General features: G+C 42.0%; 1 protein-coding gene across 8 annotated transcripts in view; it reads left to right on the top strand.

The window, feature by feature from the left end:
* The first annotated feature begins 2,425 nt into the window (after nt 1–2,425).
* The window catches only part of ARFGEF3 (ARFGEF family member 3), a 90,728-nt gene continuing 65,453 nt past the window's right edge, over nt 2,426–27,700 (top strand). For 4 of the 8 annotated variants that reach the window (XM_032102050.1, XM_032102049.1, XM_032102048.1 and 1 more), the window contains exons 1-4: nt 2,429–2,910; nt 3,997–4,048; nt 18,574–18,655; nt 21,700–21,831. In XM_032102050.1, the coding sequence (XP_031957941.1) occupies nt 2,826–2,910; nt 3,997–4,048; nt 18,574–18,655; nt 21,700–21,831 (351 nt within the window). In that variant the 5' untranslated portion in view covers nt 2,429–2,825. Of the gene's footprint in view, nt 2,911–3,996; nt 4,049–18,573; nt 18,656–21,699; nt 21,832–27,700 lie in introns of all 8 variants that reach the window. The other 4 variants (XM_032102047.1, XM_032102045.1, XM_032102044.1 and 1 more) reach the window with 2 other exon arrangements.

Raw genomic sequence — 27,700 nt, 5'->3', positions numbered from 1 at the left:
ACTTCCAGTTGGACCAGGCTTCAGCTCTGCAGGAGATCAACAGCACTGACTCCTACTGCTGTAGAAGGCTGCTTTCAAAAGCCAGGACAAAGCAAGGAGGACTTCTGAGCTGTAAGGATAACCATAGAAAGCTTAGTTTTTTCTTCATGGCAAGACAGGAGGCTTCATCACCATCGTCCCTCCTCTGTAGCTGGACTTCCAGACATTGTGACATTTTAGGACATTTGTCTTGAAACCGAGTCCAGAGCGCATGATTAAATATGACCTCCTCCCTAAGCAAAGCTTATTCACGGAGTAACTTCCAGCAGGACATGGTTACTGTGTATTTACGTGAGTACTATAGACAACAGACTCAAGGACTCATGGACTCCTGTCCATATGGAAGCGGAGGGCCTCACGTGAAAAGTTTCAGCAAGCTGACTCATCGTACTCTGACACATACGCTCGGGAAGAGTCATCATGGCTCACTTGTTCCTCCTTCTGCATAGTCTTACTGGCAGACCTTAAGATGCTCTAGAGAGCCTGAACATGACCTTCATTTCTCACAAGATGATGACATTACTACTGAGAGAAAGTGTTTAGCAGCACAGAATCCATGTTGCTTGAACATACTGGACAGTGAGTGAAACACGAATACAAATCTTGGTTCAGTGACATCGAGCATCTATGAAAAACACTATAGCTCTGGTGAACATGCCAGCTGCAAAGACCTTCCTATAGGGACTACAGAGAAATTAACCAGTATGTTCATGATGCATATAGCTAGAAATAATCTGAAATTAAAAATTAATTCAGTTTCATCAGTGGTTCCCTGAAAATAAGCAATTAATTATTTACTACTTATAGATACATATTTATCTTTTATGTTCCAGCGATCCAAATGAACTCTGGTACATAATTTCCTCATTAAAAATACCTAAATCACCATCATAGTCCTTTTTTCTGTTCCCCCCCCCCCCCCAGGAAAAACAAAAACAAAGCCTTGAAAAGCCAGAAACCGACCCTCATGCTCATTTCTACTAAGCACAACACAGAATAAAGAGGAAGCACATGGGTGGGAAACAATTCATCATCACTTCAACTTGAGCCTTGACGTACAGCATCATAGTGCCTTGACAATCTCAGTCACCAGCTATCATGAGATTTTTCGTTCTAAGGAAGGTGGCAGAGCATGGTCTGAGGCAAGAAACCTTGGGAAACTACTTTTAGTTTCTTAGAGGTTGGTTTATGGCCTGAAATTGGAAGCTAAATGGTATTTCTGTTAAAGGTTGGGGTATTTTGGTTAGGGTTTTTTGTTGGTTGGTTGGTTGGTTGGTTGGTTGTTGTCAGGCTTTTTGTTTGGTTGGTTGCTTTTTTAAAATTCTTAGTATTGTAGCAATAGGTTACACCTCTCCACCTCCAGCAATAACCTATCCACCTCTAGACCTTTCTGGCATCATTCTAAATCCTTTTCTTTTCTGACAGGACTTTTAAATTCTGGCCTTAAAAGGCAACTATGGATTATGCATTCATTATATGTCTGAACACAGGATGAGCTCTTGTAAGTATTTGGACAAGGGACAGCCTTTGAAAGCCCAATATCCTATGGGAAATACTATGGCTGATTCACCAGGTGCCAATATCCTGCCTGGTAATTCACCATTGGTACTCTTCCAATTAGCAGTAGGAGACATAACCGCTAATACTGCCAGCTGCTACCTGGAATGCCTTTCTTATCTGCTGTCTTTTTCTTTCCATTGTCTGCTTGTCTTCTTGTCTCTTTTAAGAGAGATTCTGCAAGAAGACGACGACGTTGTAACACTCAATTAACTGATGCGGTCACAAAAAGGGCGAGTAGCATATAAACTACAGATAAGGCAGGGAAACATCAAACTGAGGAAGGTAGGAGGTTTGATGGGTAGGAAGCATTCCGGGTGTGAAGGGGAAGGTCTGAGCTACTGGAATGGCTGTTCTTTCTTCTGGAGATTGGCTTGTTGGGGACATTAAGGTGTGCGTGCCTGTGAAGGCACAGACAAGTAGCTTAAGTCGTGACCTTCTGCACTTGCCAGCCAGGAAGAAAGGCGTAGATCTCACAGCCACTTACTTTACCCCACTCGTTTCAGGCTATACCCATAGCCGGCACACACGCCGGTGTGCTGGCCTGGCTCCCTGCGTCCGGCCCGGTGCGGGAGCGCCCGCGGCTCCGCAGGGGACTGCGGGACACCGGGGCTGCGCTGCGGCAGCGCCGCCGGGAGCGCGAACCTGCCCCGCAGCCCCGGGCTGTGCTCAGCAGCAGCAGCAGCAGCCGCGGCCGGAGCCGCGGGGCCGAGCGCACACCCAGCGCCCGCCTCCCGCTGCCCGGGGCGGGCGGGCCGGGGCTGCCGGCGCCCCCCGCCCGCCGGTCGCCATGGCGACCCGCCTGCCCGCCTCCCGCGGGGCTGCTGCCGCCGCACGGTCCGGCCCCGGCTCCGGCGGCACCGGCTCCGCTCCGTTCCGCGGCTCCGTCAGCCCCAGCGCCGCGAACAGAGTCCCTGCGGTCCCGCGGGCAGGGCCAGGCCCGGCCCCAGCCCCGCTGCGCCAGCGGGGCCTGCCCGGGGTGGGAGAGGAGGAGGAGGGACTCCGCAGCGGCAACAACTGACGTGTCTCCGCCATGGAGCTCGGCGTGATTCATCAGCGGCGGCGGGGCGGCAGCGGGGTGCCGTGCTCCGCTCCCGCGTAGGCACTGCCGCGGCGGGGGCAGCCCCGGCACCGCTCTGCCGCCCGTGCCGCCCTCCTCCTCCTCCCTCCTCCTCCTCGCCGCCTCTCCTCTTCCCCCGCGGCTAGGCGAGGATCCCGGGGGAGGCAAGATGGAAGAAATCCTGCGAAAGCTGCAGAAGGAGGCGTCGGGGAGCAAGCACAGGGCCATCAAGGAGAGCTGCACCTCGGCCATCGGTAAGGGGCGCGGGCAGCGGCGGCGGGCTGCCCGCGGGAGAGCGGAGCGGGGCAGCAGCGCCGAGGGAGAGGTTTTGTAACGGCGGGGGCAGGGAGACCGCAACAAACTTGTTCCGCGCCGGCCGCGGAGCCTCCAGCGGCTGAGAAGGGAGCGGAGCACCTGGGCCGTTCAAAATGCCCGGGAGCTCCGCGCTGCTGGAAGGGGCCGTGTCACCTGCTGCCGGTCCCGGAGAGCATCCGCGCCCCTCGCCTTCCTCACCTCCTGCATCTGCTTCGTGGCTCTTGCGAGGCAGATATATGGGTATCAGTAGCTGTCAGTTTCCATGTACGTTTTGGAGGTGCTATCTTTTCCTTAAAAGGCCCCCTCCCTCCCTTAAATCATCGTAAAAAAACATGCAGTGCAGTTTTTACGCTGTCTTACGTTCGGGAATCTATTTTAAAAGCTAGAAGTTTTGTTTTACTGGACTCCATGAGCTCTTTTATCCTTGCTTTATAATGATCAGTATAAAGAATTAATCTTTTAAGGCAATATGAGCTTAGGTACATTTCAGCATCCACCCATTTTCAGAGATTGTTTGTGGCTTAGAGTGTTTTTTGACACTAACAGCCTGGAACACCAATCATCAAGAACCTTTACTTAAATCAGCATAACTGGGATACTTTCAATTGCTTTTAATATTTTTTTTTCATCCATACATAGCTACAACATTCTGTGGTAGATCAGACCTGTTGCTGTCTTATTACTGGCCTTTCATCTTGATGTTGCATGGGTTGCTTCATTAATTGTGTGTTAGTCTTGCACATGCAAATATCCTCTATATTGTTCCAGTTTTAGTGGATGTGCTGCTGAAGTGCTGATAAGTGAAAGGGAAAAGATGGTACTATGTGCCTTCTCATTGGGCATGCAATGTCCTGACAGATTTATGCAAAGCTTTGGCAACTTAGAGCAGCAGTGGTTATTGTTCTGTCAGCTCTAGTAGGTGTAGACTTTAGGATCATTGGGTTGGAGACTGTAGCCAGATGTATTACTGTGGTTGAACTCAGAAGTTTCTTTCAAAAGCCCTGTTGTTTCCTTTAATTATACAGAAACCTTGGATTCTCCCGATGCTGCTATCAAGATACCGCCCTATCAGCTGAGGTAAGAACATTGAACTTGAGTTCTGTAGAGCTTTTGAGTATTTGTAAAACTGAAGCAAAAATTTTGAATTAAAAGTGAGGTAGACAGAGGAGTGGGCTGCATCTATGTGATTTCTACAGTTTGTAGATATACATATCTACATAATTTTCTGATGAGCCCTTGGCCTTTGGCCCTGAACAAAATGTAAGGAAATGTGTTAAAAGGGGCATGAGTAGGTATAGTGGTGACATTGGTTAGAAAGGAGGGCTCTCTTATGGTCTAAAGAGTTTCCCTTCTAAGTTCCACCTTTCACTATAAGCAATGATACTTCTTAGTTCTTCTCAGTGTGCTTGTGTTCTTTTAAATCTAAATCAGGTTTTGTTACTGGAAATAAATATTCTAGAAACTGAAAAGTTATATCATCATGTAGCTAGGACACTGACTAGGAACTAAAATAATACAGTTTCTATGCCTGCTTCTTCCTCTAGCCTGCTAGATTATCTTGATTGAGCCTTCTTCCTTCTTCCCACCTCCATTTGTACACATATAAAATGGGAGAGGTGGCATGACCCTCATTTGTCTAGCTATTTCAAATCTCATTTTGGAAATTGTCATTGTTACGGAGTAAATAAATAGGCAAAATTATTCACTGTCCTTTCTGACAGAACCATTAGGAATCATCAAAAGAAACTAACAAGTGCACTGCTTAAAACAGAAGCACGTTCTTTCACACAGCTTAATAGTTAAGATGTGAAATGCTTAGGCTTGCCTTATTAAAGAATGTATGGATGCTGAAAGATTGCATGCGTGCAAAAAGCACCTCAACAAATCCATGGAAGAAATTGATTGAAATCTATCAGATGCACAGGTACCCTTCTCATTCAGAAGTACTTTAATGAGAGACGATGGAGTTTATAAAGGAGTATGTAGGAATGTTGCTGTATATTTGGCCTGTCCTATGGTCCTCTTAGATATCCACTGTGAGCTGCTGACAGAGAGAACATTTTTTTTGCCACAATATTACTCCCTGGGAGTGTTTTTATCACCTCATTATTCCCTACTGCTCCTTTCAGATATGCTTTGCAAGGAAAGTTAGGGATTGAATAGCTGGTTATTCCAGAGCAGTCACCAAATAGGGAAAGAATAGGCATATTTCTTTTGCCACTCTAAAATCCAGTAAGCTGCAGTCCACAAGAGGCCTCAAGTCAACGGGGGATGGATGTAAGGCAGGTCTGACATGACCTGAGCCAGACACATGCATTTCCAACACAGGATGGAAACAGCTGGATGACTAATTCCCAATAGGTCCATTAGAATTATGTTTACTTGACACCGTGGCTGGAGAAAACTTGGCTCTTCACCTTCCCATTTATCAGCCTCTATCTTTAATATGGTGTGTGGTCTCTGCTTTTGAGTGCTATTGTCATTCCCTATGAATTAGTTAGCTAGCTGTTACCACATTTCTTCCTTTTTCATTTGCCTACTACCTCTTTACAGAGAGGCCTTTTTCTCTTCTTCCTCCAGTGTTCTTAATGATGTATTTGTTTAGTTGGGGTGTTTTTCCCACTGTAAATCCCAATCTTTTAAAATAAAGCTAATACCTTTGCAGGTGTAGCTATGATGAGGTAAACTCTTAATGATAGACTTGTCAGTAGCAATGCACTCATTATTACTGGATGTTTTGGAAAATGAAAGGTACAGAGGAGCATTTGGACAAAAACTTTTGTTGTGGGGTCCTTGGTAAGGCTCTGCCACACAACCTTAGGTAGTGTGGGAGATGTTGCTAAACTTAGCCTTCACTCTCTGATAACAAGCTACTGCCAGGCTCTGGATCAGCACACTGGGCCACATCTTGGGTTGGAGTTCACCTGCGTGACGTACAAATTAGATAAAAGTTCTTCACTTGGTATTTTTTAAAAAGCATGGTTCCTAACACTGGAAAAGAATAGCCTTGAAAGTAGAACAACAGCTGCGATCAGAAATACAGACAAGATACAGGATGGAGATGTCTTGGCCGTGCTTCTTTTCTGCTTGCATCTTACATCAGGTGCAGATTGTATCAGCTGTTGTAACACAGATCAGCCTCTGGCTGCTCATCCACTTGGAATCTGAATCTACACTTCATACTTAAGTTCTTTTCTTTCTAGAACTGAAGAATGAAGGCTGCTCACAAGAATGAGAATGTGTAAACTGTATATTCACTGTTTTTACTTATAAAATAAAAAGCCATTTTCTGCTTCTGACACCCCAGTTCTAGATGAGTAGAGGTTCTTCATAATATTTTCTTTTGTAAAATCATGGTCATAGTGTGAGAATGGGGAGGACAAGGTATCTCTGCTTTTCCTCGGTCTATGACCATTTGAATTCAAGGGGGTTCTTACATGTATTGTATCAGCTACATACTTATCTCCACTGTAGTATTGGGATAGATGACTTCTGTGTTCTGGCTTGCTCCTGACCTATCCATAGTTTTGCATTGTGTTGGACTTCTGTTACTGAACATGAGGCAGACCACATTACAGTTCCCTGATGTCTGTGCAATTAATTGGGGGCTTCAGCTGTAGCATTTGCATGGGAGCTGTTTCCAGCACTTGTCTGGTAGCAGTTTAGATAGCATATGTCTGCTATGTTTGGGAGCACCTGAGGTACTTTTGCCCCAAGGGAGTCCCAGTGACTGGACATCCAGGCTGGAATGTAATTCCTTAATTAGTTTGATAGAGATTTGTTGGGTATATCTTCAGGGAGCTAGATGAAACTATTTTGCTGTTCAACTTCCTTTGATGTTAATTTGACTTATTAATCCAAATCCCAGTTAATGACTTTGCATATTGATTCTAGTGAGGGGCATTATTTAAATGTCTCACTTCCTAAAGAAATACAAATCTCCAACAAATACGGAGTTTCCTGCAGAGTCTTGTCAGCTCTGCCTTGAGATAGAAATATGTGTGTGATTTTTCAGTACTTTTAACTTATGATCAGAGTATTGGGTGAGGGTGTGAGATAGTAACAGAGATGAAAGTGGATCAAGATGGAAATGGACTTAAGTCTGTTCAAGGCTTTGCTATAGATATTCCATGAATTCTTGAGAAGGGAGAGTCACATAACCCATTGGGAACTGGTTTCTTGTTACCTGCCTAGTATGATGATATTTGTCTCTGAACATGAGTTGTGAAGATTGGATATATACTAAGGGCTTAAGGAGGCTGGATGGCTGATTTATAAATAATGAATTGGGTAAGAGGAATTGATGTGCTGGTGTTTTAATTGGTGAATTGATCACATGGAGAATAGCTTAAGAGACCTTAATGTTGTCTGCCAGCAAACAGTTGTTTGCTACTCAGCTGGACTACATTCACTTCGGTATTTTCAAGATGGCGAATTCTCCCCTAAGGCCAACACTATACACTGAACAAGGCTCTCTTCTTGGCTTGTTGTGATTTTAGAGGCTGAAATATGAGCTATAAAAGGTAACTGAACAGACACAAGAAAATGAGCTTTGAGAAAGAATGTTTGATCAGAGCAGTTTAATACTCATGAGGATTATCCACATATCAGAGAATAAAATAAGAGGATAGACAGCAGTTGCCCGTCACATACTGCTTTGAAAAAACTTGGGATTGCCAGAGTTTCTTGGAATGCATTATGTAATTAAGTCATGCCTTATAGGCTGTGTAAAACTTCGTGACTTGCTATCAGACAGACTTGCTACTGCAGAGAGGAGGTTGGTTGGGACTTCCGAGGGAGCTTCTTTTGGAAGGAATGTGAATTGGGTTTGCATAGCCAGGTTTTGGTAGCAGAGGGGCTTCTGTGAGAAGCTGCCAGAAGCTTCCCCCATGTCCAGCAGAGCCAGTGCCAGCTGGCTCCAAGACAGACATGCCACTGGCCAAATCTGGGCCAGTCAGAATGGTGGCAACACCTCTGTGATAACAAATTTAAGAAGAAGAAAAAAAGTTGTTTGGCAGATGTAATTGCTTCCAGAGAAGAGTGGGGTGAGAGGAACAACTCAACAGACACCAAGATCAGTGAAGAAGGAGGAGGTGCTCCAGGTGCAGACCATGGGCTGTAGGGGAGTCTGAGCTGTGCCCCTGCAGCCCATGGAGGTCCATGGGGGTGCAGAAATGCATCTGCAGCCCATGGAGGAGACTCACAGTGGAGCAGGTGGATGCCTGAGAGGAGGCTGTGAGCCTGTGGGAGGCCTGTGATGGAGCAGGCTCCTGGCAGGTACCTGTGGACCCATGAAGAGAGGAGCCCATGCTGGAGCAGGTTTCTTGTTAGGACTTGGATCCTTGTGGAGGAGCCATGTTGAAGCAGGCTGTGACTCCTTTCCCTAAACAGTGGCAGGAGCAACATGTGATGAACTGACCATAACCCACATTCCCTGTCGCCCTGTGTTGCTGGGTGGGAGGAGGGAGGAGTGGGGGAAACTGTTTAGGTCTTATTTTACTTCTTGTTATCCTGCTCTGGTTTTGTTAATAATAAATTCAGTTAGTATCTCTAATTTGAGTCAGTTTTGCCTGTACCAGTATCTGGTGAGTGATCTCTCTCTGTCCATATCTCAAACCATGAACCCTTCATTATATTTTCTCTCCCCTGTCCAGTTGTGGAGGGGAGTGACAGAATGGATTTGGTGGGATCCTGGCATCCAGGCAGGGTCAACCCACTAAAATCACTCTTATATTTTGCATTGGCCTTTCAGAAATGATCAGTAATTCTGGAGATTACAGCTGGGAGGTCAGAAGTCAGTGGTGAGCCAGGGTCCTGTGTACTAACCAGCTCATGTCCAGTTCGTCTCTTCCTGTTTGTGTCCCAGTACTAATCATGTTGGTGCTAGCTTTTGAGGGCAGTTTGTGAACTTTTTCTATAGTCATGGACATTTGGGGATGAAAGTGATAGTTCTACTTTTTTTTTTTTTTTTTGATATCTCTAGATTTGCATCTGACATACTTCTTGAGAAGTATGCCGTTTATAATCTCTTAAATAAAACAACATGCTCACTCATTTTACCTTACATGTGCTCAACAAATAATAAAAGAAGTAATTGTGGTGTGATTATCACCAAACAGACAGTGCTATGGAGACTTTCAATCCACTTACCTTTGCAGGTAATTCATCCACTTGAGTCTTGGGATGCATTTTGCCTTCTCTATTGTGAAGAAACGTTTGTGATTTCATTGTTTCTGTCTTCTCCCATCTCTTAATTTTGTTCATATTTTCTGTTAGTTTCTTTCTGCTGGGGGAGAGTGGATAGGGAAGCTGATACATACATAGCAGATTCCCTGAACAGAAGTAAGGAGTGGGGAGGGAGGAATGGTTGTCTCTCGCATATCTCTCTCTCTCTATTTTACTCTCTCTTTTTTTAAAGCAATTTGTTTCCTGGTCTTGCTGCCACAACCACCTGACATTAGGTGCTTCTGTGCTTTCTTCCTGGATGTGACTGCTGGATGTGACTCATGCTGCTCCACCATTACATGGTCACTATCTGGCATTCAGCAGGTGGATTATGAGTTCCCTGGCAGGCATCTGGCCAAGAAGAGATTCTAGTGACAGTGTGGATTAATGACCTGCATCTCCCACGTTGGCAGTTTACAGCCTGGATCCAGGCTTTTAGGGGCACTTATGTAGTCCATTTGGTGTTTAGGATGGTGTATATGCACTGGTCTTGATTTAAAATGTTGCACTCCCGGTTCTAATGTTGAGAAGTAGGTGAGGGAAAGAAATCAGCGTTTAGAAAGGCAATGTGGCACTAATACAGTATTTGGATCAGTCTGCATGTTTAATCTGGGATATGTAAGTGGCCCTGTAGTGGCCTATTTCTTGTCTAATGGGCAGGTATTTTTATCTCAGCAAAACTTTGCGTCTGTTCTGGGACCCCAAAAGACGGTAGTGTTGGAGAGGAAAGGGATGTGTAGGGTCAGTTTCCATGCAGTGTGTCTGAATTCTTGGTATCAAGACAAGGTTCTGAAAGTGTTGGAAGGCCTCAGGAGTCCCTGAAAACCTATTAGCTGGGGTTATGACTCTTGAATGTATTGAGCAAGGTTTGCCATTGTTATGAGAAAAGGTGCACGGTTTCTGTTACTCGTGTGTTTGAGGTTTTTTTTGTTTGGCTTTAGTGGTGGTTTTTTTAAAGGGCAGTGCTTGCTCTTCCTGAAACTAACTTTCTGCCCTTCCAGCTGTTCTTTGTATTAGTGACCGGTAATATTCACCACTGCCTTGGGTCTTTGTTCCTTTTATAGACTTTTCTAAAAATTCATTCTACTTTTGTGACAAAAACCCACAGTGAATTAGTCTTGGCGGGGCTAAAGTTGATTTCCTTCATGGCAGCTGGTAGAGTGGGAGTGGGGAGCAGCTGGCTGGGGCTGAGGATGAGAGCAGCCATGGTTTTAACTGTTTGACTTCTAACAGCAAATGTAACTGAAATATTGCCCTAAAGGTCTAAGGATGTTAATGGGATAGCAGTGTGTGTGTTTGTTTTAAACATTTGATCATTTTCGGTGCTTGCAGAAGAGAAGGAGAACATCATGAGGCTTTTGATAATTGCCTTAGAGAATGAAATACGGTTGGGGGCGGTGGCACTGAAACTGAGAGGACTGTTTTCCTGCTAAATCGTGCTTTACTCTGCTCTGGTCTTTGTGTGATGCTGTGCAAGTCATGACATTTCTTTGTTTTGAAAATGAAGGGGTCAGTGGGAATAATGAAAGTCTTTTCTCACATTTCCTTTGTTTACTTTCCATGCAAAGTAACAAAGCTTCAGGAATTTCACTGCCTTTCATTTCCTTGAATGTTTGTTTGCTTAAGAAATTGAATATGCTTAAGTGCAGTGAGTATAAAATTACGTAATGCACTGCAAACATGGGGATATTTTTAGCAACCATTAGGTCTGTCAAGATTTAGCACTGAACTGCTGTGAAAGTTGAATGGCATTGCAGATTACAGCATTGACCTTTAAAATGTAACTAGTAATGACCAGAAATATACCTCATTCTCCCATTTCTTCATCTGCCTTCTGTAACTCACAGCTGCAGTGGAGAAAATAAGGCAATTCGCAGGATGTCCATGCGATAGTACCTCTGTGTCTCTTTTTCCATTCCCTTAGCCCTACTTTCTCCCAGCATTGTAAAACTTCTCCTGATGGAAGCTCAATTCTCATAAGACATTTTATTTGTTATTTTCAGTGTACTTAAATTTTGAAACAAAAGTGCTTTCACTAGACAAATCCTTAGCTTCCCTTCCAGGCTTACCAAATACAGGGAAGAGAGGCTTCGTGGAACAGTTTGATAAGCTTTCAAAGTTGTAGGCTGAGCAAGTCCAGCTTGTCACCTCATCTTCATACTCCAATTCAAATGATAATCAACAAAATCACCTAAAGTATATAGATTGCTTTATAATTAAGACCTGGTGAGGTTTACATGTGTCATCAAGTTCCTTAAGAGCAGAGTTTGTAAGTGGCTATGATTCCTTGTGCACAAAGGTCAAATATCTATGGGGGTGGATGTTCTAGGGAAAGCAATGATAACATATCAGAGAGAGGTTAACACTAGAGCTTTGGAGACTGGAAGCATCTGATAATTATTTTGGCCTTGTCCACCTTACTTTAATATTGTGTAGAATCTTTTGCTTTCTCTCTTCCTCTCAAGTAAAGGTACGTCTTGTGCTTATGCGGTATTTTTGTTCTCTTTTGTTTTCGTCTTGACAACAGTGTCAGGCTCTGATCTAGGAACTTTCTGTTTCTGTCGAAATCAAGATGTTATTAGCGAGTATACAAGGAGGCAAATGACCTCAGAAGTGCTCTCCAGCTGAGTGACTGTGTTGAGGTACTTAATTATGATTGTATGAATTTTGTGGTCTTGGCTGCATTGGGTTGGCTGAAAGATTAAATTGTTCACGTTTGCCTTTCCCATGAGTAAAGCTATGCTGCTTCTGCAGTGGCAAATTCATTTATCTTGGAAAGGATATAAATAAAAAAGATTAGAAATACCATTATGTCACTTCTTTAATACCAAGCAGTTTTAAATTGCAATCTCATTCAAGATTCCAGGTTGGAAAAAAAAAAAAATTATTAAAGTTCTAGCTAAGAAACTGTGTGAAATTACATTTAGGCATTATTCTTCATTTTCTCTTCCCTGTGTCATTAAGCATCCTCTGATAAGCAACTCATATTTCCCTGCAAAGGCAGGCTTATTTAACTGTTGGATGAAGACTTTGTGTCTTGGTTTGAAAAGCAAAAGGATTGAAGGGAAGAGGGAATATATGAAAAAAAGAGGAAGGAAAAATTAAATACTGCATTGGATGGAACTCTGAGAGACAGCTGATGTCAGCAGCTGAGGTGAGAAAATCGGACAGTGAAAGAAAAGGAGTGTTAACCTTAAGTCAGAGGAGAAGAAGCCTTTCCATTGTAACTGGATAAAAGCGAAGAGTTTTGTGCTCTGTAGGAAGGAAAAGAATAAGATTTTTTTAAAAAATAAGATGCAAGTGATAAGAAAGAAAAATGCAAATGCCTTCAGCCAGGAATTACAATTTCTTTAGTTATTAGCAAAGGTGGAAGCTCACCTGATATGTGCAAATATATGAGGCAAATCTCGTGACATGGGAAACATGCCCACAGGTGTCTCTATGCTTCTGACTAACTGGTGTAAAATCCTGGTCCTGTTGATGCAAGTCAGCATTTATATCTACATGGTATGGCAACTGTCCCCTAACTTATTTTTTTGCAGAACCTGTAAACTGCAACACTGTTTGTTCATTCTCGTGTAGCACTGTAGCGCCAAAGTTGCTTAATGGTGCATGACCGTCTTGTAGTGGCAGTGGCATAAAGATAACTTATTTTCTTTTTTCTTGAAAAGGAGGGTTCTAACTGGAATGCTTCAGATTTTGTCTTTTATCCTATTGCTCTACTATGTCTCTAATACTATTGACAAACTTGTACTTGCATAGAGGTACAAATTTTAGTGCTGGAGGGGTCTGTTGTAATCCTCTGGTTTGACTTCTTGCATTGTGGAGGTGGGAGAACTTGCCCTATATTTATATACTGTGGAGTCCAAACTTCTCTCTGAGCTTGACTGTAATTCTCTTTTTAAGTGGGATGATCATATTTCTGCAGGAATCATTTCTCTAGAATGCAAGCAAGGACTCAAAATCTTCCTTCTTCTTGAAGAGCTGTTACTTGGAAAAGAATGCATTTATTTCCTGTTCCTCGTCTGGATTTTAAATACTTCCATTATGAACCCTGAAATTGTTGGTGGAATCTTTTATCAATGTTCTCCAAACTAGCACAGGAAAAAAGATTTACGTTTCCACTTTTATACGTACATGTGTTCGTATATACAATACTAGAATTTGTTTTATGTAAATTAAATTATCCCTTTTTGTGTGAGGACAGTGTTTGCTTTTGTTTGGTGCACTTAAGGGTAGCAGCTGTGGGTACTTGCAGAATTCTAAGAATTCGTCTTTACTGTTTATTTTCTCATCATGGGCCAACTCTTCTGCTTGAGTAAGTGGTGTTAATAATATTACACTGTGCTGCTCTGTTCATTTTAAGCTGCCAAGGCGGAGAAGATCTTTTCAGCTGTTGGTTACTCTGACTAAAAAATGTCAGACTTTTGCTATGACTGTTATCCTGCCTAATAAACAGTGTATCAGAAAATGGCAACAGTGGTGAATGAAATTCTTATCTGTTCTTAGACTGGGTTGTGAATTTTTCTATGAAATGCAAACTGCATGCTGATAAGGCCTTGAGGTTCTGAATTTTGCTTTTCCTATGTAATTTTCAGCAGGAAGATTGTGGAGGGCTGTGAGCCCTTCGCACAAGAGCCTTCTGCACTCCCTTGGAGGAGAGAGGCCTGAGTGCAAAAAGACTCTCCCCAGAGATAAGCAACCTTCCTCTGGGTCATGGTGACAAAGTGAACCACCCCCAGCATGCCTTGTTTCTGTATGGTAATAGCCTGTACCCCGTTGGCTAGTTGGTTTCTGCCCACCCCCTGCCTTTCCCATAAAAATCCCCTGTTTCTGCCCCTGACTAGGGAGCCTTTGTCCCTGGCCTCCCCTTCACAGGGACTGCTGGACAATAAAGGCTACCTCTTTGGAATAGCCAAACGAGCCTCCTGTCTCTCTGTCCCCGAGTTTGCCGTGGGTGATTTCACAAAGAGCTGAATCACAAGAGCTGGAATCACTCGTAGCAGAGAAGTTGCTACACTTGTTGAAGTCACCTACTGCCCAGGGAGGCCTGCGACCACCCCTGAAGAGCTGTTACTTGCAGGACACTCTCTCTAGGAAGGTCGCGGCACACCAAGTTGTCCACCCCTGGCCCTGTGAAAGCAAGAGAAGATAATGCAGAGAGCTGTCTTATTTTTAATCTTTAATTTTCAGAAATGGGATAAAAATAATATGATTATCACCATTTGCATGAAGGGAAGAATGCTTTATTTATTATGCCCTTTTCACTAAGTCAGGGAGGGGAAGGTGTGCTGTGAGACTGTTCCAGGCATTAACAACAAGGAGTTAAGATTATTTCATTACAGTTTTGATCACGAGAGTGAATTAATGTGCCGTTATTCTTTTCTCACTAAAGGCTTTTTTGTCATTACAATGAGAATAGAAAGATTTTTATGATCTCTCTACTTACAATAGTAATTTGTCTTGCTCTGACCTTTCTGGCAGTCTGTTTTGACTGACCTCTTATAGCATCCCTTATTCCAGACCTGCAGGGAAAGAGGTTGGTTGACGAGCCACAGCAAGCTCAGACAACTGGAAAGGTTATTATAACATAGCATGCTGAATATAAAGGCTGTGTTTGTTCTCATGACTCATTCTGCAGTTGGCAAAGCTGACAGTCTCGGAGTGGGGTAGCTCAGAAGGGGCAGCCTGTGCTCTGGGAGGTGCTGGTCCTGGATTACACACTTGGTTTTGTTGCTGAGCTTTTTGCTTGCCCTGGCAGGCAGCTTCTCCTCATCCAAGTCAAAGGTGTTCCCTTCCTTTCACTCTCCCTCTGTGTTGTACTTGATGTGTTTCAGTCAGGGTTAAGTTGGTATTTGTGCCTCAAACTGTATGTAGTATGTATGTCTACACTGGCATGCAACAGTATGGATACTTAAGAGTTAGAGTGTGAAACTACTTTCTGTACATTCTGTAAATGGAGAATGTTCTTAAACATGTTTTGAAGTATATTGTTGTGCACCAGCTTATTCTGAGAACTTCACTTATGTAAAATGCCTTACATGTGTAGCCCTGCAAAACCTGGATGAATTGTCACTTAACAGTACAGAACTGCAGATGGTGCAGTAAGCAGTGAGATCCTGTGGTGGGGGACCGCTCAAAACAGGGTGGAATTATAAAAGGACTGCAAGGTATAAGAGGAAACTTCATTCTCTTACTTCATTGCATTCAAATCCATTGAGCTAATTCTGGTCTGCATTCCCTCTTGTGCAGCCTTATCAAGCCCAGTTCTTCAGACCTTGGGAGGGACTGACTGTGTTAATTTGCATCATTCTCTCCCATTCTGCTTGAGGATTATCTGCCGTGTCCTTCGTGTTCTCCTGCTATCAGATGATGCATTTAAATGGCAGGTTGAACTGAAGTGTGGAAGGTGCTCAAGCTAATCAAACATTATAAGATATCTCTGCAGGTGTTTTATAGCTGTAGCATGGAAATGCTAAAGGTTTAATTGACTGTGTAATGAGAACAGGAAATGACACAATGGCAATTAATTTTCTCCAAGAATACAGTGGGAGCACAGTCTGCAGCAACCTTAATTAGATTTTCAGTTAAACATTTTTAGCAAGGATGGGAAGTTCAGCTAATTGAATCTGTTCTAATTTCCATCCTCCTGTTTGTCATTTTTTGCTCTTCTTTTTGGGACATATCTCAAAGCTCTCATTGTTCTCTGCTCATTGCAGTATGTGATGACAGATGGCAGGCAACATGCTGATGTGCGGGGTAGCTACACATAAGCCATAGGAGCTCCCACCTGTCTTCATTATCATGAAATTGAACTGGATCCACTGCAGTGACTTATGACATTCTTCATTTTCCCCTCTCCTCCCAGTCTTCCTCCACTTTAATGTGAGAATAAGTTTGTTCTGTATTAATAATGCCCAAAATGTTTATATGCTGTTGCAAAAATCTGTAGAAAGTCTGAAAAAAATGTGGTGTTCTGCCCAGAAGAGATGCAGGTCTAAACAACCATCAGTTTTTAGCATCCTTCAGTTAGTACTATACACTGTAGTAATTTCTTTTCCTTCTTTTTCCCTGTCTGTTTCTGGCTGATGGAGTACCAGCTAATGCACAGGTACCTTGTTTTGGCACCTGTTGATCTGCTGATTTCATGTGTGAGTTCTCCCCCAGAGGGTGATGATGAAAACTTCTTTAACAGAGGGCATGTAACAAAATCACAATGTAAAAGTTAGCTCCTAAAGGTGCTTTCTGGATTAGAGATGTATTGCTGTGGCACCTCGCTTTCGCACTCTGCCTGCATGCTGTATATGTTCTTGGATCCAGGAAAAACTGGTGTTGGATATGTAGGTGATAGCCAGCTCTGTACTGGCTAGAAGATTGCTGTCTAAACCATGGAGCAGATGTTTTGGCAGCTTCTGTAGATCTGGATTGTATGCTACTCTTATGAGGAAATATTTTCTAGAAGCTCTGTAGTTTTGGATGCTACGCTCACAGGTTTCAAGAGTCCTTTGAGCTAAATTGATTCCAGAAACATTCAAGAAAGGAGCTTCTGAGAAATTTGGGCTTTGTGCCTGCCTGTTTCTCAGAATATCCTAAATGGAGCAAATGGTTAGCTTTCAGTTAGAAACCTATTTTAAGATATGCGTGTAGTCTGCTTCAAGTTCTTTAGAATTCATGTTTCTTTTAAAAAACTACTGTAGTGTTATGCCAAGTGGCCTTTTACAAGTTCCCATAACCTGTGAAGAAGGTAAAAATTAAAAGACCTGCAGATTCTTAAGAATATTTGCCAAGTACAGAAGCTTGCTATATTGCTTAACTGGGTGACGTGAACTTGCTTAACTGTGACTCTCAAGTCTTTAATTTATCATTAAATGAAGGGGTTGCATTTCAAAGAGCAAATAGAAGATCTTTGCCCCTTGGGGTAGCTTGTGATTTGTGGGTTTTGAGGGGAAAGGTGGAGAGAAAGGAATAATAACTGAACAAACCCAAAAGAGTTGATTTTCAGAGTGAAAAATCAGTGCCCTCTGCAAGCAGGATCCACTGGATGAGTTACAAGCTAGGTTCTCCAAAGGTAAATAGCCAGTGTTCAGTAATCTTCATTTATGTTTTTATAAAAAGAAAGTTCAGGTTGTAGACTGCCAGTTTAGTGAGAGGCTGGTAGGTTATAAGCAGACTGTGGATGACTTTGGGTAGCTTTGACAATGCCTCTGAAATGTCAGTAATCACTATTGCTCTAGTCTAGGGCTTCTCCTTAGCTAGCTGTGAAGGAAGGATTATTGATTTCCAGCTGGGTAAGAAGAGACTCATGTAGTTGTTTTCTTCTTAGCTTGCACACATTTGTCTCCATGGGGAGGAAATTAATGTGATTCCTAAAGGGCTCCTTGGGGTGGAATGCAGACAGTTGGAGTGCTGAGACTCTTAAGGGCTGGTACAAATGGTTTGCCATAAGCAAATATGTCTACACAAATGCAAAAAATAGGCTCTATGAACGTCTAAGTGCCTATTATGGTATGTAACCTAATGAAGTGCAAACCTTCAGGGAGCTGCAGTTGGACATGGGCTGAGTATCTCTGATCAGGAATGAGTTTCTTGCTGACTAGCAGGATTTAAAGGGCTTGCTATTATTAGGTGTTCATCAGATGCTGCAGCCCTTCTCTGATGTGGAGCAAGGAGTAAAGAGAGAAGTCGCAGCTTAGGGCACTGTTTGATTTTGTCACCTAATTAAATAAATTTGGTATCTGAGCACTGAATCAGAAGTATCTAAAATAATATCCTATTTAATAATTTATATTAATATTAAAATTGTGTTATTATGTAATCAGAGTACAGCTAAGTTATAATTGTAGCACATGCTAATTCAGGTGTAAACCAAAATCAGTGTTCATATGCTTTAGTCTACACTATTTTTAGTTGGAGGGAGCTAACATGCCATTGCACACTGTACTGTAGAGGAGGCCATAGACTGAAAATCAACTAATAGAAAGTGGATTATGAAACTACTTTTCTGGAAACTTGAATATTAAACAGAAAGTAAGTGAAGTGTAATGCTCAACATGCTGAGTTGAAAGACCACTAGTGAGTTGTGAATCAATCCCTTCTTTATGCTTTGCATGCTCATGCATACACACAGAGGGCTAACAGTTGTGAAGTATTTTGTGAAATTTCAATTAAAAGGCCATTCTTAGCAATGTGTGAAGAAATATGCCATCTTTCTTTAAAGGGTAAAAGTGCTTCGCAGAATTGTGAAATTACCTTTGACTACTGTATGCAAGCGTGATCTTTCTGAAACTGATACAGCCCTTCTGGAATGTTACTTGAATACCAATTTTAGTTGCATTGTTCCCTCTCACTTTTTTTTTTTTTTTTTTAATTTTCCCCAGGGAGAAGTGTCTCCTTCCTCTTCAACTGGCTCTGGAATCGAAGAGCATGAAGCTGGCCCAACAGGCTCTAGCAGGGATGCAGGTATGGCTTTGGAGTGTGTGTTGGCAGGCGGTGGGTGTCAAGAAAATCTAGGCTTTTCTTTTGAAAAACAGTACAGAAAAAGTGTCTGTCCTCGGGTGAACCTAACAATAATGTTCGTGTTTCTGTAACAGTGTTCAGAAGTTAGGATACAAGTAAAGGCTGGTGATTTTGTAGAAGCTGAAAATGTTTTGCAGATAGGTGGGAGGTCCTGGATTTCAACAGTGAAATGCAGATGTACTCTTCCTTGTGGGCCCTGTGCTACTCCCAGAAAGTTTGCCACTGCTAAGCATCTTAGAAACTAAGCTTAGACTTGCTGTTTTCTTTGATTAGAAGAGAGGACAGCAGTGCTTGGAAGATAGAGAGGTGAATAAAGGATCTGCGTGCTGTGTTCTTTATGTGTGGGCACTTTCCTGGGTTTTTTGTACACTGAAAACAGTAGAAACAACATCTGATTTGAAAGTCTATGAAATTACAAAAGAAAACAGCAGTGCAGCACAAGCAACAAAAAGACTCTCCTGGGTTTGACAGTATAAAAACTAAAGCAGTTTACTGTTCTTTTGATTGGACAAATGAGTATGAGTCAGTAAATACTTTCACTAGGGGGATGCTAGTTGTGGAAAAGGCTGGCAAACTGCTGGGGCATAAAATCCATTTTCCTAAAATAATTTTTTTCCTTGGAGGGCAAGAATGAAGTTGTTCTGGGAATATAAGGGTGTAAGTGGATCATTCAAATTCACTTAATCCAGCATAGGAGGTGTCAGACGCTTGGTTAGAGAGTGCCCCGTATTGGGGCACAGTGTGGTTGTAGAAGGGAAGGACTGCTAAGATAACAAAGGGATTGGAGCATCTGTCTTATGAGGAAGGGCTGAGAGCTGGGACTGTTCAGACTGGAAAAGAGGTGCTCCAGGGGTGGAGACAGCACAACTTCCCTGGACAACCTGTGCTTGATTACCCTTATAGTAAATTTTTTCCTAATGTTCAGAGGAAACCTGTGTTCCAGTTTGTGCCCATAGCTTCATGTCCTGTCAGTGGGCACCACTGAAAAGTTCCTGTCTGTTCTCTTTGCAAACACTTTTCAGATACTTATGTATGGTGATGAGATCCTCCCTGAGCCTTCTCTTCTCCAGTCTAAACAGTCACAGCTCTCAGCCTTTCCTCATAAGAGAGATGTACCAGTCCCTTTGTCATCTTAGTAGACCTTCCCTGAACTCTCTCCAACAGCTCCATATCTCCCATACTGAACTAAACATTCTTCTTTATATAGCAAACCCCATTATTTTCATTTCAGATTGAGTTAGATCTCATCAGGCTGTACAGTGCTAAAACAATTGATATTCTGGTATGTGGGAAATGCTTTAAAACATTGTGCGTTAAACCCTGGCTGGCAGTTCAGCTTTACCCACTCACTCCTTCCCTCTCAGAGGTGTGGGAGAGAGAGTCAAAAAGGGTAAAAGTGAGAAAAATTGTGGACTAAGACAAAGTTTAATAGCAAAAGCAAAGCTGCATATGCAAGTAAAAGAATATGTGGAATTCATTCACCACTTGCCATGGAGCAGCAAGTATTCAGCCATCTCCGGGAAAGCAGGGCTCCATCATGTGTAACAGTTACGTTGGAAGACAAATGCCTTAACTCTGAAAGTCTCTGTCCCCTCCACTTCCTCCTTCTTTGCCTGGCTGTTGTTTCTGAGCAGTGTCATATGGTTTGGGATATCCCTTTGGTCACGTTGGGGTCAGCTGTCCCAGCTGTGTCCCTGCCAAACTCTTCTGCACCCTCAGCCTACTTGCTGGGGAACCAGTCTGAGAAACAGGCAGCCTTGATGCTGTGTAAGCTCTGCTCAGCAATAGCAAAACATGGGTGTGTTATCAGTGCTGTTTTGGTCACATGTCCAAAACACGGCACTCTTTGGGCTCCTGTGAAGAAAATTAACACTATCCCAGCCAAAACCAGTACAAGCATAGAAAATAAGAAGTAGGAATGAACCAGCGAAATGTGCTACAGAGTTGAAGCTGAGGAGGAACATCAGTACAAAAGTGATGAAAAATGTACAGGGGGAAGTGGGCTGTGCAAAGTCTCTACTAGGACAGAGCAAGGTTGTGTTCCTGGGATCTAAGACAAGCAGTTTTGCTCTGTTGTGGGATCTTCTGAGAAGATAGGAGCTGGGAAAAGACTTGTGTGGGTACATCCATTGCAGGATGCCTGCCACTAATCAGAGACACCCATGAAGGTGGTTACAAACTAAATGGAAGAGACATTTCTGGTAGAACTCCAAGGAAATAGTGCCATTGACAATGTCAGGAGATAGTCTCTGAGGTACTGGGCAAAGTAAATCTGATCAGTCTAAAATATTCAGTCTGAAGTTCAGCCAGTCTGTATTGAATTCAGTTCAACCAACCCAATGGCAGGGCAAGGAATTTTGGTATCACCTCAGCTCAGGTTGGTTTCTATGTGTGTTTGTGTTAGTCACTTGTTACCTGTACTCTTTGTCCGAGGACTTGATTGTATCCATTAACAGTGAACTTCTGAATGACGCAAAACACATCTTGTCAGTGATCAGAAGTGTCACCTCCACAGCACTTGTGCTCTGTATGCTATTGGAGTAATTGGGTTGATAGGTGACTGTCTCCTGTTGGGCAGGGCATCTGATAGCACTAGTGTAATCCCAGGATACTAGCCTGAGTGGGGTTTTTTAATTTGTTGTTGTTGTTTTGAGGGTCTGGGGAGCTGCAAAGGTTCCAGTCTCTCCCAGCTTCTGAAATACTGAGAGGTTTTGCTGAGGACATTATTTGAAGTATCAGTTACTGATGTATGCTTTCTTCTGGACACTGGAGAAGTGGGATGGGGAAAGATGATACCAGAATGGCAGCTGACATGACACAGATCTCCCAGTTTTGCTATTTTTCTTATATTTTATATTACTGGATTCATTTGAAATTTTTACCCAGAAAGCCTAACTACCCTAGTACCCAGTGCTAATAGGTTTAGTTGCAGTACTTTGCGGAGGCAGTTTTGTCTCAACATGTACATTGCCATTTTCTCTCTGCAGAAGCTGCTGTCTGATGAGAGGTTTGTATCCGTGGAAACAGACTCCGATGAGAAACAGTTGCTTAATCAGATGCTGAATGCTGTCAAAGTGACTCCTTCGCTCAATGAAGACCTGCAAGTTGAAGTGATGAAGGTTAGTGTTTCACACACATCAGTGCTTGCAACAGGCTGCATGATTGAATGCTGGGGTTAGCAAATAAATTAGCTGTTCCCTTGAAAATCTTCATTTTAGAACAGTATTTGATTCCCTTTTCCTGCTGGCAGATGTCACTTGTTTCCATTTCTATTTTGTGTTATCTTGGATTAAATAGGAGGCAGTTTACATTAAGAGTCAGAATACTGGTGGTTCCAGTTTTGGCAAACTTAAGCAGGACAATGAATTTCCTCCGTGGGAGGGCACAGATAAATGACTTGTAGATTTGGAAGTTTATTATTGAGCTTTAGTGGTCATGAGGTGGGCTGTGCACACTTGTAATTTTGTATTGTGTGTGCATAGGTGCTTTGTAGTTTGTTAGCCATATTTTCTCTTTGTAAAATGCTAATGGTGGGGCATGACTTGTTTAGGCACCAAAATGGCCCTGGACCAGTGCATAAGGGAAATTATTGTTTTGTATACTCTGTCAGAACTTCCAGTTCTAGAAATACTCTAGCATTCTCCTGTGTGCATGCTGGGAAGCTTAGCTGCCAGGAGGTACTGTTTCGGAGGGGAGGTGATACCAAAATTCCTTGCCCTGTGATCGTGTTTGTTGTATGACTTAGAAGTCACCTTTTTATATCAGTTTTGGCAATACCTGTGTTATTTGTACAAAGCAAGATGGCGGTGGACAGTTTTCAGATGTTTGGGTAAACTTTGTGCTGCAGGGCTTGTTGTCCTATAGCTGATCATTGGTCAAAACCATTCTGGAACAAACCTTTTTGCACATTCATTATACCTGGTACTGATTGATATATTTGAATCTACTCCTTGACCATCCTTTTCTTCTAAGTGCATAGATTAGTTATTTTGTTTCTTTCATGTGACGTCTTTGGTCTAATGAATCCATGTTATCCACTCTGAAACTGCTCTGTGCCAGCTGTCCTCTTTGCCACTGGAGGTGACCACCTGGGTAGAATATGCAGTGTCAGAATGTGTAGAGGGGTGAACCTAGCAACAAAAAAAGGGAGTAGTATTTGTGTGTATTCGTTACACACAAATTTTGTATTTTTAGTATTTGTTACCTGTTTTATGGGAGCAGGCTTCTGCCCCAGGCTTAACTGATGACACTCTGATCTGCATTCCTAACCCTGCATGCCTCCTCCTTGCCTTTGTCTTTACAGTAGGAAAGGGGAAGAGTTAAGTAGTTGCAGTACTGAACCAACAGGTCCCTCTTGGAATGCAGTAATTTTTTGCAAGTTGCTTTTTTTACATTCTTGAGTGTTACAGATTCAGAATCTGCATGCACACTTTCTTTGACAGCCTTAATGTACATCTGCGAGGCGAAGCCCCCACACTAAGAATGTGAACACTGTATTTTGCTACAGTTCTGAGTAAATATCTTTTCAAGTTGTCTTGACATGTGAGAAGCAAAAAAAACCCTCAATAATTTCAAAACATCAAACCACAGAAAACCCAAGCCAAAACCTTGTATATATGTATGCTTTTTTTTAAAGTAGAGAAACATGTTCAGTTCCAGTTTAAGCGCAAAAGAGAAAGGAGAACATAGTCTTAATTTCACTGAGTGAAATTTTGATGTGCAAATCATTTTCTGAGTGAAATGTGTGTATGGTAAAAATCAGGCTATAACTTCCAACTTTACGTTCTGAGAACAAAGCAAAATTATATTTTGATTTAAACATTTCAAGAGACCAGAGGGCCAAAACATATTGTAATCAGGACAGTTAAAACTCAGACACATTAGATCTGAGCCTTGCCTGACAATCAAATCAAGTAGACATCTCTTCAGATTGTAACCTGAAGGTTACAGATGCCATTGCAACACTTGAAAATGTTGTTAGCTAACCCAGGCCTGATGAATGGCTAAATCCTCTGGGGGGAAGGAGGGAGGTTTCTAGCAGCTGGTCTCAGCAATGTGTTTGTATTCCTGGATCTGCTAAAATGTGTCCTCAAAGCAGCAAATTACTGTACATTAGACTGTGTTACTCCATCTGGAGGAGATAAAATATGTCTTTATCTAGTGCAGATAGATATTAAACACTCCTGAGTGTGAGCAGGTTTGTGTGAAACTGTGTCAGCTGTGGTGCCAGCCTGGTTCTTTGTGACTCGCTGCACAGTTGCACCAGTCTCACAGGTATTAAGAATGCAACCACCAAAGATTACACAAAAGCTTTTAGTCATGCAAAATCAGTGTGAAAGTGGACATGCAGGAATACAGAATTCACTGTAAGTTGCTGGCGTGTAAGCTCCTAAATCACTTAAATGTGTTTGTTTTTTCTTTTTTTAATCCTATCCAAAATATCTCCTGTTGTTCCCAGTAAGAGTATACCAGAAATTCACACTCCACCTACTATCCAAAAAAATATTTTGAGTATTTATGTTAATGGACTTTTGTGACCCACCTGTATTACAGATGGAAGCGTGAAGGGATTTGATTAGCTGAGGAGAGCATTCTGTAAAGCTTTTTACATTCAGATGACTGCATATTGGAATTGGCAGTGAAAAGAAGAACACAAGAAAGAGGTGTAAGGGCAGGTAGTTGCCTTGCTTTGCACACTTTTGGAGCCTGTAAAATATTATTGTAAAGGGCCATCCTTAGACAGGAATGGAATTAGTAGTTGTAATGGTTACTGTAAATAAATGGAGAGGAGAGCTAGCTGGATCTCTTCTGGAACTGAAAAAAACAAACAGTTGGGGCCACTGTTGTAAGAATGGAAGGGCAATGACTAATTTATGTCTAGGTACCAAATCCTCCTGATTTTTAAGTGTGTCATGGAATGCTCTGCAGATTGCCATATTGGAGGATCACAAAACCAGCACTCTGACAGCATTCAGACTTAAAGGCCAGGGCTGGGAGACTGTGCTGGAGTGCATCCTGGGCAGCCAGAGAAGATTTATACTGCCTAAATGCAACTGTCAAATGAACTCAAAGCCTTCCCTCTCACATTATCTCTCTCTTCTGTGCTAGGTGAGGTACCTCTTATCTTTGCATAAACTTAGCTTGACTCTCTGCTTCTTCTGAATACCAGTTGGCGATTGCATCTTTCTCTTCGGTGTTTCATGTAGAGTTATTACGTGGGGAAATTGCTCCCTTGAATTTCCAGAATAGAAGTGATACTCTGAAGTCTTTGTTTATTTTTCTCGTAGGACACCCTTATGATTGCTAAGCACTAGATAATTCTTATGCCAACAACACATTTGTGCCCAAAAAAGGCGGTGGTCTTTTCAGTGAGGAGAGGGGAAAGGCTGTGGTTTCTCTTTGACATGAATGGGCAGGAATAACAAACACAGATGTACTAACTGGATTTGATTTCCCACATATCAAAGCAAGCTGTCTGGGGTATATAAATTTTGCTTTCAGTCTTGCATGGTTTTTAACTGCTGAGCCAAATATTTCTTGCAATATCTCAATTACTACCCACTCTGTGTATTCTCTGTATCTCTGATGTGGTTTATGGCAGAGATTTATTAGTATTTTCATGCTTGCGACGAAAGTGAAGTTATTTAGGTGCTTTAATTTATAAAAAGATACTGAGAAACCAGATAATTCAGAAAATGTGACTAGAGGGAACAGTGTATCTGACACAAGGCCACTTTAGTATTCACATTTGCTGTTGTCATGCTTTGCTAAGACTGAAAAGCTTTCTAATATGTGTGTTACCAGTTTGTGTTTTTACTATGCTCAGCTGGCTGTATCAGTAGAAGGGAAGAACCACACAATCCTACAGTACCTTGCTGATGATTTTGTAATACATCAATAATTCAACTGCAGTTTCAAACGGAATAATTAAATATTTATACTTTTATATTTTCTTTAGAATATTCATATAGGAAGGAAGAGATATATTGATTGCTAATCAAATTCAATATTTTATCAGTGAGATACCAAAGTGACTCACTACTCTTATTTCTACAGTTGCAGATGTATAGAAAAAATCAGAGGGACAGTAATTTAGCACTTTCCTTGGAAGAACGTGGTCATGCAGTGGGGCTGGCTCAGAAGTGGGAAAAATTTTTCTGTGTGACGTGGTGACATGGGGACATGTTATAATTGAGGGCAATGGTGAAAAGCAATGGTGAAATGCAAGGGTATATCTCACATTGAGGAGTGGGGACATTTTGTTGATGTTAAACACTAGACAAACAAGCTACAGATAGTCCCCTATCTGTATGTATCTGTATCTACAGACAGGGGACATGTTCTGGGTTGACGATTAATACACACTTTTGAGTTCAGTTGTGGAGTCAGGGGATCCTGGTTTTTTTCTTCGCCTTGTCTTGATGCTTGTAAATTCTAGCTTCAGATGTTTTTAAAACAGCTGAAATACTTCTGCTTTGTGCAGTTAAACCTTTGCTTGGAGGAGCACATAAAGTACTGACAAAAGCACTGTCAAATATCATCAGATCAGCAGTGGAAAAGGAAACTAGGAAACTAATCTATAGCTGAACCTCTGGATTGCAGTCCCTTCAAACTTCAACAGTTCTGTGATTTTTACTTTCTCTTTTTGAGTTTTTGGTAACTTTTCATCACTAGCCCTGACCCTGAAGTGCTATCCCTCCAGGAAGGGCTTCTGAAAGAACTAGAATTAGGCTTTGAGTGTAGCTGTGCCACCGAAGCAGCTGAAACCAAACATTAAGGAAGCGGAAAGTGTGGAAGGAATCCTAAACAGCAGAGACACCTGTTTTCTTTTTTTTCCTTTTTTTTCTTTTTCTTTTTTTCTCACACATATTATAGTCACTTTCATTTATGAATTGACCACCTTCTTAATAATGCAATACTTCTATCTACCTGTGATAACATTATTCTCAGATAACAATAAAAAAATGTTTAATGAAGAATTGCAAATTACAAGAGTTCTCACACAGAAACAAATTCTCCAGATAAACCAGATACACAGAAACAAGTCCTCCAGATGAGCTAGATACACTGTAATATAATGTATACTGAAGTAAGAAAGTTGCTCTTAGGACAAAAGTATGATTGATCAGGTGAAATTTCCCTTTCTGCTGCATCCTTTTGTTTTCGTCAGTCACAGAGACAGCCTTGTCATATAATTCAGTGCATATCAGTTCAATCTGTGCCAACATGTCCCGAAAAATTTAGAGCTTGCAGGACAGAAATTTTCAAGCAAGAAAGAGAATAATGACCTCTCATGAAAGAAACTCAATTTTTGGATTTGATGTTTTTTCAAATACTTGTTCTTTATTTCACTGTTCTAATTAATGGTGTTATGATATGCTGTGATATGATATATACTGTGTTTCTGTCAGTGAAGATCCCAAGCTTTGTTTCTTATTACCTCTGAGAAGACTTCGCACAGTTGAGTTGCAGCTACTTTACTTGTGGTGGTTTTTGAATAGATTTGAGGATTGCTTTGAAACCAAAAAATAATCTTCCAAAGTGGCTTTAGTGGGAAGACTCTTCTAGTTCCCATTATTTACCTATTATCCATGGCAAACACTGGTTTCATTTAGGACAGATTAGTTTATTCTCAGTGACTCCAGCTTGCATTTGTTAGTGGATTAGGTGTATTTCTTGCTGATGGGCAAATTTTTTATTATTTTTTTTCTGTAGGCTTTCAGTGAGGAGCCAGCCAGAAGTCTTTTTAATCTGTGAACGAGGTTTAATGAACCCTTGCTAAATCTGCTGTGTCAAGGCAATCTTTTCTTTTTGTCTTTTCACTGATCCATTAATACAGCATTTGGGAACTCTCCAGTAATACTAGTAGACAGCTCTTTTTGTGATTTCACTTTTCATTCTGGATATATTCAGAACTGAAATCTGACTTAGAGTTCTGTGGTAAAAGTTTGTGTAAGGACAGACTGTCTTTAGGTTGGACAGACTGTC

The sequence above is a fragment of the Corvus moneduloides genome, chromosome 3 (genome assembly GCF_009650955.1).
Source record: "Corvus moneduloides isolate bCorMon1 chromosome 3, bCorMon1.pri, whole genome shotgun sequence".
Classification (NCBI taxonomy): Eukaryota; Metazoa; Chordata; class Aves; order Passeriformes; family Corvidae; genus Corvus; species Corvus moneduloides.
Note: the sequence above shows the minus strand (reverse complement) of the source record. Positions and strands in the feature narration are given on the sequence as shown.